Here is a 12365-nt window from a genome sequence, read left to right as displayed (position 1 = left end):
TGTATACTGATTTTTTCTATCTACTTATAATTACTGTAGCTATTATTAGATGTTCATTAGTCATATGCTGATACTCCATACAAGGTGTTTAATCTTCAGCACAGAATGACACATTTTCAGATGGAACCCAAGGTATTAATGTGTGTGGAAATGCAAATGAAGACTGGAAACTGGATTGGGAAAGAATTTAGCATGCTAGAATGAGTAAAGCTGCTACAGGGAGGACGATTTTTAACTCGAGGCAATGTCTATGCATGAATGATGGGCAGCTGACAAAAATGAACTACATCGAATACCAAGAATTGTACTGTACAGCTTATTTATTTATTTGTTGCTTTTCATTCACTCATTAACTCAAATCTCTTACTTGGATTACATAGTTCATTACACTGTAGTAAGTATTTGTAATACATTGTTCTTTTGTGTTACATGATGCATACGTAGTAAGGTTACAAAATGATGCTCTATTTGACTAGTAATATTCAAATCATGCACAATGATCAGACGCCTCTATATAGAATAAATTTCACAATAGTGGAACTCTGTCTTTTTCTATCAGCAAAGGTGCAGCACCAGTTTGTCTAGGTTTGTAGAATGAATAACACCGGAAGAATTTTTAAGGCAGGAAGATTTTGTCATAGGGAACCTTTGAAAATATTCTATTTGATATATCCTGGAAAATGGCTCCAAGAACATCAGATATGCCTGGTTTCAGTTCTTTTAAGATCACATCCCAGTTCTCATTGATGAAGTTGTTCATGTTGTCCCCTAATGCCTTATCACCATTGAAAAGATTTTCAAAAGTAAGATAAAGGCGGCTCGTTTCAAAATTAATCTTGAAGTCTTTGATGTTGACATACTTTTCACCAGACTTTTGCACTGGTTCTCCTGTCATGACTACATCGCAGATTACATCCTCTGAAAATCAAAAGAGGAGTTACAGCATTAATATGCACATTTATGAACACCCAATAATAAAAATACTTCTTTTTGTGGAATCATATTCATAAAAATGTTAATGTCTTATTACATTATGTTACTGAAACATACAGTTTTAAAAGGAAATTTGCTCTCTCTCTCTCTCTCTCTCTCTCTCTCTCTCTGTGTGTGTGTGTGTGTGTGTGTGTGTGTGTGTGTGTGTGTGTGTGTGTGTGTGTGTCTTCTGTTTGTCAAGTTCTTGTTTGTATATTCATCCACAGCTCAACACCTTCCATAAGATATGGTGAGCTGTGTCTTCATATTTATTTCATTCTTTCAAATATTCAGAATATTTGCAAGTCTTTTTGTTGCATGTAAATTGAGTAAGCTGCAATGATATTGGAAGGATAGATCCCTACTCACCGTATAGAGGAGATGTTGAGGTGCAGACAAGCACAATGAAAAAGAATGTTAGAAATATTTTGGTTTTCAGACGAAGTCCTTTTTCAGAAGCAGAAAACTCACATGCTCATGGCCTCTGTCTCCAGATGCCTGGAGACAGGGCACATGAGTGACTAAGCTGTGCTTATGTGAATGTGTGTGTGTTTTCTACTTCTGAAAAGGAATTTTGTCCAAAAACCAAAATATTGATGTTCATTGTGCCTGTCTGTGATTCAACACCTCCTCTGTGCAGTTAGTAGCAACTCATCCTCTCCATATTGTTGATAGTTCATCTTGGAATTTCTGTTCGAGTAAATTACTGCAACTTATGTTTGCTAACTGTTCACAGCTGTGTAAAGAACTTATGTTTCCAGTGATTAATTAACTTTGAAGGAACAAGCTCTTGATAATAAAGATAACATAGAAAATAGAAAAAAGTTAAGTCATTGCGTGGCATAGGAAAATATAGAAAAAGAAGACAAACGAAAAATAAAGAACTGCTACGCACTCTTAGTGTTTCAGAGCTGAAAGTGCCTTTTACGGTGACTAAGAGAAATTACTTGGTGAATATATTTGTTCACAGAGACACACTGCAGAAACATGTTGAACTGAACTGCTTAATTAGTTTACTAGTCAGCTATTATCCTGCTTATCCCTAGGAATTTTACACGTAGTGTCTCACTATGTTTATGACAATTAACATCTATTTCTTAAATAAGCAGGTTATTTTTATTTTCTCGAAGCTGTATAGTTTGATTCATTGCAAGAATATGTTGAAGATGGTGTCTGCCATGGTTGCCTATGCTCACACATAAGATAAAGTATTTGTTGTCCCAACTTGTTGGTTCAAAAAATGGTTCGAATGGTTCTGAGCACTATGAGACTTAACGTCTGAAGTCATCATTCCCCTAGAACTTAGAACTACTTAAACCTAACTAACCTAAGGACATCACACACATCCATGCCCGAGGCAGGATTCGAACCTGCGACCATAGCGGTTGCACGGTTCCAGACTGTAGCGCATAGGACCGCTCATCCACCCCGGCCGGTTCAACTTGTTGGCTTGTCCAAGTAACAATGTATGAGGTGACCGCAATATTATTGCACCTGGGAGCGAGGGTGCTTCAGTTGGCTTATTGTGAGTTTTCATCATGATGACATGATGAACCACTTCATAGTAAATGTGCAGCTGTCATGAGATCATTCGCAGGGATTCATTTTCCTTGGTAATCACTGTATTTGTTTACTGTAACATCAATGCATGTTTCTGACGATGGCCGTGAGAGGCTAAGTGTAATAATATTGCGTTTGGGTAGTATGTGCCACTTGTCAATCTGCTGCAGGTGATTTTTTGTCTTAACACAATCTTATTTGTTATTTCGATCTTGTAATTCCTATCATAAAATTTTTGAATTACTTGCAGCTTTGGCTGCTATAGTAAATGTCTTTTGACCTTATGTTTAACCAGTGAACCTGGCAATACTTCGCAGCTGCTAAATTTGTATGGGAATTGGATGTACCTCCTAAACATCTTCCCTCTCTCTCTGCCCATCTCTTCCAACACCCCTCTTTGTCCATCTTCTCCTCCTCCTCCTCCTCCTCCTCCTCCTCTTCCTTCACTTCCCTTCCCTTTGCTGTGCATTCACTCCCCCCCCCCCCCCCCCCCCCACTCCCTCCCGCTCCTCTCTGCCCATGTCCTTCTTCCACCTTTTATGTACTTTTACCTTCTCTGTCCATCACCTCCTCTCCTCTCTTTGACCTGAGCCTTATTTATTGTTGTTTGTTGTTGTGGTCTTCAGTCCAGAGGCTGGTTTGATGCAGCTCTCCATGCTACTCAATCCTGTGCAAGCTTCTTCATCTCCCAGTACCTACTGCAACCTACATCCTTCTGAATCTGTTTAGTGTATTCATCTCTTGGTCTCCCTCTACAATTTTTACCCTCCACGCTGCACTCCAATACTAAATTGGTGATCCCTTGATGCCTCAGAATATACCCTACCAACAGATCCCTTCTTCTAGTCAAGTTGTGCCACAAATTTCTCTTATCTCCAATTCTATTCAATACCTCCTCATTAGTTATGTGATCTACCCGCCTAATCTTCAGCATTCTTCTGTAGCACCACATTTCGAAAGCTTCTATTCTCTTCTTGTCTAAACTATTTATCATCAATGTTTCACTTCCATACGTGGCTACACTCCATACAAATACATTCAGAAACATCTTCCTGATACTTAAATCCATGTTAAGTCCCATAGTGCTCAGAGCCATTTTGAACTTTAATCTATACTAGATGTTAACAAATTTCTCTTCTTCAAAAACGCTTTCCTTGCCACTGCCAGTCTACATTTTATGTCCTGTCTACTTCGACCATCATCAGTTAATTTGCTCCCCAAATAGCAAAACTCATTTACTACTTTAAGTGTCTCATTTCCTAATCTGATTCCTGCGGCATCGCTCGATTTAATTCGACTACATTCCATTATCCTCGTTTTGTTTTTGTTGATGTTCATCTTATATCCTCCCTTCAAGACACTGTCCATTCAGTTCAGCAGATCTTCCAGGTCCTTTGCTGTCTCAGACAGAATTACGATGTCATCGGCGAACCTCAAAGTTTTTATTTTTTCTCCATGGATTTTAATTCCTACTCTGAATTTTTCTTTTGTTTCCCTTACTGCTTGCTCTATATACAGATTGAATAACATCGGGGATAGACTACAACCCTGTCTCACGCCCTTCCCAACCACAGCTTCCCTTTCATGCCCCTTGACTCTTACAACTGCCATCTGGTTCTGTACAAATTGTAAATAGCCTTTCGCTTCCCGTATTTTACCCCTGCCGCCTTCAGAATTTGAAAGAGAGTATTCCAGTCAACATTGTCAAAAGCTTTCTCTGGGTCTACAAATGGTAGAAACATAGGCTTGCCTTTCCTTAATCTATTTTCTAAGGTAAGTCGTAGGGTCAGTATTGCCTCACGTGTTCCAACATTTCTATGGAATCCAAACTGATCTTCCCCGAGGTTGGCTTCTACCAGTTTTTCCATTCGTCTGTAGAGAATGTTAGTATTTTGCAGCCATGGCTTATTAAACTGATAGTTCAGTTATTATATTCTTCTTGAAGTCTAAGGGTATTTCGCCTGTCTCATACATATTGCTCACTAGATGGTGGAGTTCTGTTAGGCCTGGCTCTCCCAAGGCTGTCAGTAGTTCTGATGGAATGTTGTCTACTCCTGGGGCCTTGTTTCGACTTAGGTCTTTCAGTGCTCTGTCAAACTCTTCACGCAGTATCATATCTCCTATTTCATCTTCATCTACATTCTCTTTCATTTCTATAATATTGTCTTCAAGAACATTGTCCTTGTATAGACCTTCTATATACTCCTTACAACTTTCTGCTTTCCCGTCTTTGCTTAGAACTGGGTTTCCATGTGAGCTCTTGATATTCATGCAAGTGGTTCTCTTTTCTCCAAAGCTCTCTTTAATTTTCCTGTAGGCTGTATCTATCTTACCGCTAGTGATATGTGCCTCTACATCCTTACATCTGCCCTCTAGCGATCCCTGCTTAGCCATTTGCACTTCCTGTCGATCTTATTTTTGAGACGTTTGTATTCCTTTTTGCTTGCTTCATTTACTGCATATTTGTATTTTCCCCTTTCATCAATTAAATTCAATATCTCTTCTGTTACCCAAGGATTTCTATTAGCCCACATCTTTTTACCTACTTGATCCTCTGCTACCTGCACTATTTCATCTCTCAAAGCTACCCATTCTTCTTCTACTGTATTTCTTTCTCCCATTCCTGTCAGCAGGGGTGATATAACTATAATGTCAACTGTCTGTGGTTTCCATCAACAAGTTACAATAATCATTTTCCAACCCTATTTTGGAACTGCACCAATTGCTGTTATTATCTCTGTGGCATTTAGAGATGTGTGAGCATGCATTATGTCACAAAAAAGTCATTTGTCCTGTACCCAATTGGAATGGGAAGAAACCATAACATATGGTTCTTCACAATGTACCCTCTGCCATATGCTTCACAGTGGTTTGCTGAGTATGAACTGGTATGTAGATGTACAGGGTTATTCTAAATGATTGAAGCGATTTCACAGCTCTACAATAACTTTATTATTTGAGATATTTTCGCAATGCTTTGCACACACATACAAAAACTCAAAAAGTTTTTTTGGGCATTCACAAGTGTTCGATATGTGCCCCTTTAGTGATTCGGCAGACATCAAGCCGATAATCAAGTTCCTCCCACACTCGGTGTAGCATGTCCCCATCAATGAGTTCGAAATCATCGTTGATGCGAGCTCGCAGTTCTGGCACATTTCTTGGTAGAGGAGGTTTAAACACTGAATCTTTCACATAACCCCACAGAAAGAAATCGTATGGGCTTAAGTCGGGAGAGCATGGAGGCCATGACATGAATTGCTGATCATGATCTCCACCACGACCGATCCATCGGTTTTCCAATCTCCTGTTTAAGAAATGCTGAACATCATGATGGAAGTGTGGTGGAGCACCATCCAGTTGAAAGATGAAGTCGGCGCTGTCGGTCTCCAGTTGTGGCATGAGACAATTTTCCAGCATGTCCAGATACACGTGTCCTGTAACTTTTTCGCAGAAGAAAAAGGGGCCGTAAACTTTAAACTGTGAGATTGCACAAAACACGTTAACTTTTGGTGAATTGCGAATTTGCTGCACGAATGCGTGAGGATTCTCTACCGCCCAGATTCGCACTTTGTGTCTGTTCACTTCACCATTAAGAAAAAATGTTGCTTCATCACTGAAAACAAGTTTCGCACTGAACGCATCCTCTTCGATGAGCTGTTGCAACCACGCCAAAAATTCAAAGCGTTTGACTTTGTCATCGGGTGTCAGGGCTTGTAGCAATTGTAAATGGTAAGGCTTCCGCTTTAGCCTTTTCCGTAAGATTTTCCAAACCATCGGCTGTGGTATGTTTAGCTCCCTGCTTGCTTTATTCGTCGACTTCCGCGGGCTACGCGTGAAACTTGCCCGCACGCGTTCAACCGTTTCTTCGCTCACTGCAGGCCGACCCGTTGATTTCCCCTTACAGAGGCATCCAGAAGCTTTAAACTGCACATACCATCGCCGAATGGAGTTAGCAGTTGGTGGATCTTTGTTGAACTTCGTCCTGAAGTGTCGTTGCACTGTTATGACTGACTGATGTGAGTGCATTTCAAGCACGACATACACTTTCTCGGCTCCTGTCGCCATTTGGCTCACTGCGCTCTCGAGCGCTCTGGTGGCAGAAACCTGAAGTGCGGCTTCAGCCGAACAAAACTTTATGAGTTTTGCTACGTATCTGTAGTGTGTCATGACCATATGTCAATGAACGGAGCTACAGTGAATTTATGAAATCGCTTCAATCATTTGTAATAGCCCTGTAGATATAAAATCAAGTGACCACTTTCACTTCAAATAAGTTATAAAATTCTACAGTTTTTGTATTTTTAAAATAGTACAAATTAAAAAAAATCTATATTGACACACAGTTTTAATTGTACATCATTAACACCCATTTTGCAAAACAATAGAGTTATACACTCTATGATAGGATAAAGCAACTGGAAACCAATCATGGTTCAAATTCCACAAATTGCTCAGTGTCTTGAAGGAGAAAATATAGGATGCATTGCTTTCATAGAATATTAATCAGATAAATATACTCAATTCATTAGGAAAAATATCACAGGTTGCTCCCATCTACAGATAGGGTATCAAAGTCACACAAAACTATCAGTCAATATGGCTGCCATCCATCTATTGGAAAATCTTAAAAATATATTCTGAGCTGAAACATAATGAGGTATCTGGAACAGAATGATCCTCACCATGCCAACCTGCAGAGATTTCAGAAACATTGGTCAGATGAAATCCAACACCCATTTTGTTCACATGACATCCTGAAAGCTGTAGACCAAGGCAGTTGGGCAGGTTTAGTATTTTCTGACTTCCAAAAAACTTTTGACTCGTTACCACACTAATGCTTATTCATGAAAATGTGCTTATATGAGTTATAAAACACAATTTGTTACAGAATTGAAAATCTTTTTGTGTGGAGGATGCAGCATACTGACTTGAGTGATGAATCATTGACACATATAGGAATAACTTCATTTGTACCTCAGAGAGGTGTGTTGGGTCCTTTGCTAAGTATTGTTAATGATCTGATAGTCAACATTAGTAGTAACTTCAGGCTTATCTTTTTTTTACAGATGACGCAGTTACCTATAATGAAGTACTATCTGAAAAAATCAGCATAAATATTCAGTCAGATCTTGATAAAATTTCAAAATGGTGCAGAAGCTGTCAACTTGTTTTAAATGTTCAGAAATGTAAAACTGTCCACTTCACAAAATGCAAAAAACATAGTATTCTATCATAACAATACCAATGAATCACAATTAGTATTTGTCAACTCTACAAATACTTGGGTGTAACAGTTTGTTAGGATGTGAAATGAAATTAAAACTAGGCTCAATCATTTGTAAGACAGATGCCAAATTTTGCTTCATTGGCTAGATACTGGGAAATGTTCTCAGGGGTACAATTTATATGAATACTTTGGCTGTACGACTAGGTGACTGGTTAGGCTGCTCTTTAGGTCTAATTACTTAATGGAAGACTGAATGAAGCATAGCTTATTTCATTGCAGAAGACTATGCTAAAACTGAACATGGTTTAGCATAAGGAACTTTGTGTCAGAAATGAAAAATCTTAAAAAGGTGGTGCTCAGCAACTCTGATGTAGCCAGAAAATTCAGAATGATGAGAAAGCTCCAATTGTTGTATTTAATGTAGCTGTAAGTTAGTATCAATGCTTTCTTATAACTATGATCTTTACTGAATTTTTCCTGTTTGAAACTGAGATTAATGATGTCATTGTTAAGGATAAATTGAAAATAACTGCTTTGTTGAGTAATTCTTTCTCAAAACTTTTTAAAGACCAATAGAAGAAAAGCATTATCTTTGATATTTTATGAATGGTGTTAGAAAGTCACACATTTCTTCAACTTCAGAGGATTTATCACCATCATTGCAAAGCATAGTGTTTGTAAATGCCTCCAGTTCATTTCCAGCATCACTTTTGATAAAATATGAATCTTTCATTCCCTGGAACCTGTATAGTTTGTAAAATAATTTTATGTTGTGAATCTTGATTAGTATAGAGCATAACATGGTCTGTAAATGTATGTATTTTCTCTGACAGGTCGATATCATATAACTGAAGCATTAACTCTCCAGTTACAAGAAAGTTTAAAGCAATTTCTGTAGCATGTGGACAAAAGTAGAAAACAGGAGGAAATAAGGAAAGGATGGTAGAAAAGAAGGAAAGATATTTCAGGTCTCGGTGTGCCATCACTTATGCTTTCACTAGTTCTGCTCCTGTGCCCTCTGCTTAAATATTCATTAAATAGAATTCCTTTCTAACTCAAATTGTTTATATATTCAATTTCATTTCTCTATTATGTAATACTGGGGCGTAGGTAAAAAAAGTATCCCACATATATGTTACCACGTGACAGAAATTATGGTCAAATAGCCCTTGATGTTCATAAATAAATGTCATAAAATCAAATATTATTGTGTATTGCACAGTAACTTTAAACTTTTAATTTAAAAGTTAGTTTCATCCAGACCAATTCGTCATTATTATTATTATTATTATTTTCCTTGGGTGTCCTTATTAATGTTTAATCAAGGATGTGGTTTCACAAATGTCTATCAAGACATGACATCAGAAGACATTTACAATTTAACTTAGGCATTTAGGGTGTTAAGCTTAAATAAAGGGTGTTAAGATGAAATACTAAGATTCTATCAAATCTTTGTCTTTGAATTTTGAATGATTTTCAAAATTTGAAGAAGGGGATAATTGTACATATACTGATTGCTGAAACAGATACAACTGGAATAGGCAGAGAGACACGGAAATGAAGAAAACAGACATTAAATCTTAATCTTTAGAAACTTTTGAAACATTTGCTTTGTTGGAAGAAAGAGGTGGCTGCTAAACATGTAAAATTACAGAGAAATATCCGAGAGCTGGGCAGAAGAAAAGTCACTACAGATGTAACAGTGTTACTTCAGATTTCTTTAGTGCATTTTGTAGCTAAATGGGGATTCAAAGTGACCATCCAACTCCTAGAAATCAAGAAGATGAGCCTCCAAAGGTACAGAATGTTGCAAAGAAGTAAATACAGAGTATGACATTATTTGCTGTGACACGCTTTGTAAAAGTACACATGAAAATAGTCAATTACACTGAAGAGCCGAAGAAACTGGTACACCCGGCTAATATTGCGTAGGGCGCCTGTTAGCACACAGAAGTGCCACAACATGACATGGCACAGAATCAACTAATGTCTGAAGTAGTGCTGGAGGGAACTAACACCATGAACCTGCAGGGCTGTCCATAAATCCTTAAGAGTACGAGTGGGTGGAGATCTCGTCTGAATAGCACATTGCCAGGCATCCCAGCTATGCTCAATAATGTGCATGTGTGGGGAGTTTGGTGGCCAGCAGAAGTGTTTAAACATAGAAGAGTGTTCCCGGAGCCATTCTGTAGCAATTCTGGATGTGTGGGGTGTCACATTGTCCTGCTGGAATTGCCCAAGTCCTTCGGAATGCACAATGGACTTCAATGGATGCAAGTAATCAGACAGGATGCTTACATATGTGTCAGCTGTCAGAGTCATATCTAGATGTATCAGGGGTCCCATATCACTGCAACTGCACATGCCCCACACTATTACAGAGCCTCCACCAGCTTGAACAGTCCTCTGCTGACATGCAGGGCCCATGGATTCACGAGGTTGTCACCATACCTGTACACGTCCTTCCACTTGATACAATTTGAAATGAGACTTGTCTGAGCAGGCAACACGTTTCCAGTTACCGGCAGTTCAGTGTCGTTGTTGACAAGTCCTGGTGCGGTGTAAAGCTTTGTGTCATGCAGTCATCAAGGGTACACAAGTGGGCCTTTGTCTCCGATAGCCCATATCGGTGATGTTTCATTGAATGGTTTTGCATGCCGACACTTGTTGATGGCCCAGTATTGAAATGTACAGCAATTTGTGGAAGGGTTGCACTTCTGTCACACTGAATGATTCACATTGTCTTTGGTCACATTATTGCGGATGTTTTTCTGGCTGCAGTGATTTGATGTTTTACCAGATTCCTACATTCAAGTAATTCATAATATACACTCGTGAAATGGTCGTAGGGAAAATCCCCACTTCATCACTACCTCAGAGATGCTGTGTCCCACTGCTCACGCGCCGACTATAACACCATGTTCAACCTCATTCAAATCTTGATAATCTGCCATTGTAGCAGCAGTAACTAATCTAACAACTGTGTCAGACACTTGTTGTCTGATATAGACATTGCCAACCACAGTGCCATGTCTGCCTGTTTACATATCTCTGTATTTGATTATGTGTGCCTGTACCAGTTTCTTTTTCGCTTCAGTGTAAGATGATGTGCAGAGCAAATTGACAATACTATTTTTAGTCCACTGATATATTATATTTGTTTTTAAAACTAAAAAAATACTAAAGTCAAGTGATTCTTGAAGCAATGTAATGGTAATGGCTCAATCAATTGCAGTTAAAACATGATGGAAATAATGTGGAAATTTAAGAGATTTAGAAACAGAAGTTTGGTCACAGCAAAGATAAGTCACAGGCTACATAGAAGACCTTGCAGACAGAATCACACTGTTGCCTGTTAAATTTCATACAGCTGAATATGATCTTATGGTAAAGTATTGCTTTCCGTGTTTCCTTGTTGTGATGAGGGAACTTCCTATCACAATCATGCAAATATCTTACATGACTCCTGAGACTGGCAGTCATTACAATATACATTACGCATCCACGATGAAATGTGGTCTATGCATTCTCTCTCTGTGAATCATCCAGATCTTTGTGCCTATAATGAAGAAATTAGTCATGTTTTTTAGACCAACTGCAGTAAGCTTTTACAGCTGAAAAACTCTAGAATGGACTGAGAAAACAGAACTGGAATGGTGACTGGAGTACAACTGCTTACTGTCTAGCACCCAACTTATATAATATTAATTACTGGTATCTTGGCAGCATTTAACTGACTCAGATACCTTATTGCAGTCTTGCTTGATATCTCTCTGCATGTGATGATGTACAATTTCATACCGAAACTACTCTACCATGAAATCTGTGTCCAGAACACTTACCGTAGACTAGATTGTGCTATTGTAAAACTTGACAGTTGGATAATGAAAATTGGCAAATTGTGTCACTACATAAACCCAAGCAGTAGTGTTTACTTGCAAATTGTACAGCACCTTGCTCCATGAGTGAAGTAGAGAGAGCATGTGCTATCAGTTACTTCAGCTGCACAATTTTAGGACTAATCTATGACTGGGACTACCATATTTTTTTGGATCCAGCACATGACATGTTTTTGAAATTAGTCAAAGCAGTTTATTGGAGCATTATCTTTATTTATTCAGTCACATTTTTTACCAGCCATGACCTTTTTTCAGAAATGGTGTTTGTGTCTAGCTGTGTGGTATGAAAATGCAGCCTCTTTAGCAGCGCACTCCAGATCTGCATTATTACCATCTTTGGCTTTAAATAAATCTGACATTTGGTGAAGCAGCGGTATTAATAGGATTCCTATGTTTAGATATTTTCACACGATCTTTAATAGGGATATGTGAATAACAATACTGTCATCCACAGGCACACTGGAAACCCATATTCAAAAAGTTTAAAATACTAACAACACCTTCATTATACAGGGTGTTACAAAAAGGTATGGCCAAACTTTCAGGAAACATTCCTCACACACAAATAAAGAAAAGATGTTATGTGGACATGTGTCCGGAAATGCTTAATTTCCATGTTAGAGCTCATTTTATTTTCGTCAGTATGTACTGTACTTCCTCGATTCACCACCAGTTGGCCCAATTGGAGGAAGGTAATATTGACT

General features: G+C 38.4%; 1 protein-coding gene across 1 annotated transcript in view; it reads right to left on the bottom strand.

The window, feature by feature from the left end:
- Window positions 1-302: 302 nt before the first annotated feature.
- The window catches only part of LOC126419854 (protein takeout-like), an 88846-nt gene continuing 76783 nt past the window's right edge, over window positions 303-12365 (bottom strand). The window contains exon 5 of the mRNA XM_050087110.1: window positions 303-918. Within this exon, the coding sequence (XP_049943067.1) occupies window positions 617-918 (302 nt within the window). The 3' untranslated portion in view covers window positions 303-616. The remainder of the gene's footprint in view (window positions 919-12365) is intronic.

Source organism: Schistocerca serialis, chromosome 9 (genome assembly GCF_023864345.2).
Source record: "Schistocerca serialis cubense isolate TAMUIC-IGC-003099 chromosome 9, iqSchSeri2.2, whole genome shotgun sequence".
Classification (NCBI taxonomy): Eukaryota; Metazoa; Arthropoda; class Insecta; order Orthoptera; family Acrididae; genus Schistocerca; species Schistocerca serialis.
The sequence above is the reverse complement of the archived record's forward strand: the minus strand, read 5'-3'. Positions and strand labels throughout refer to the sequence as shown.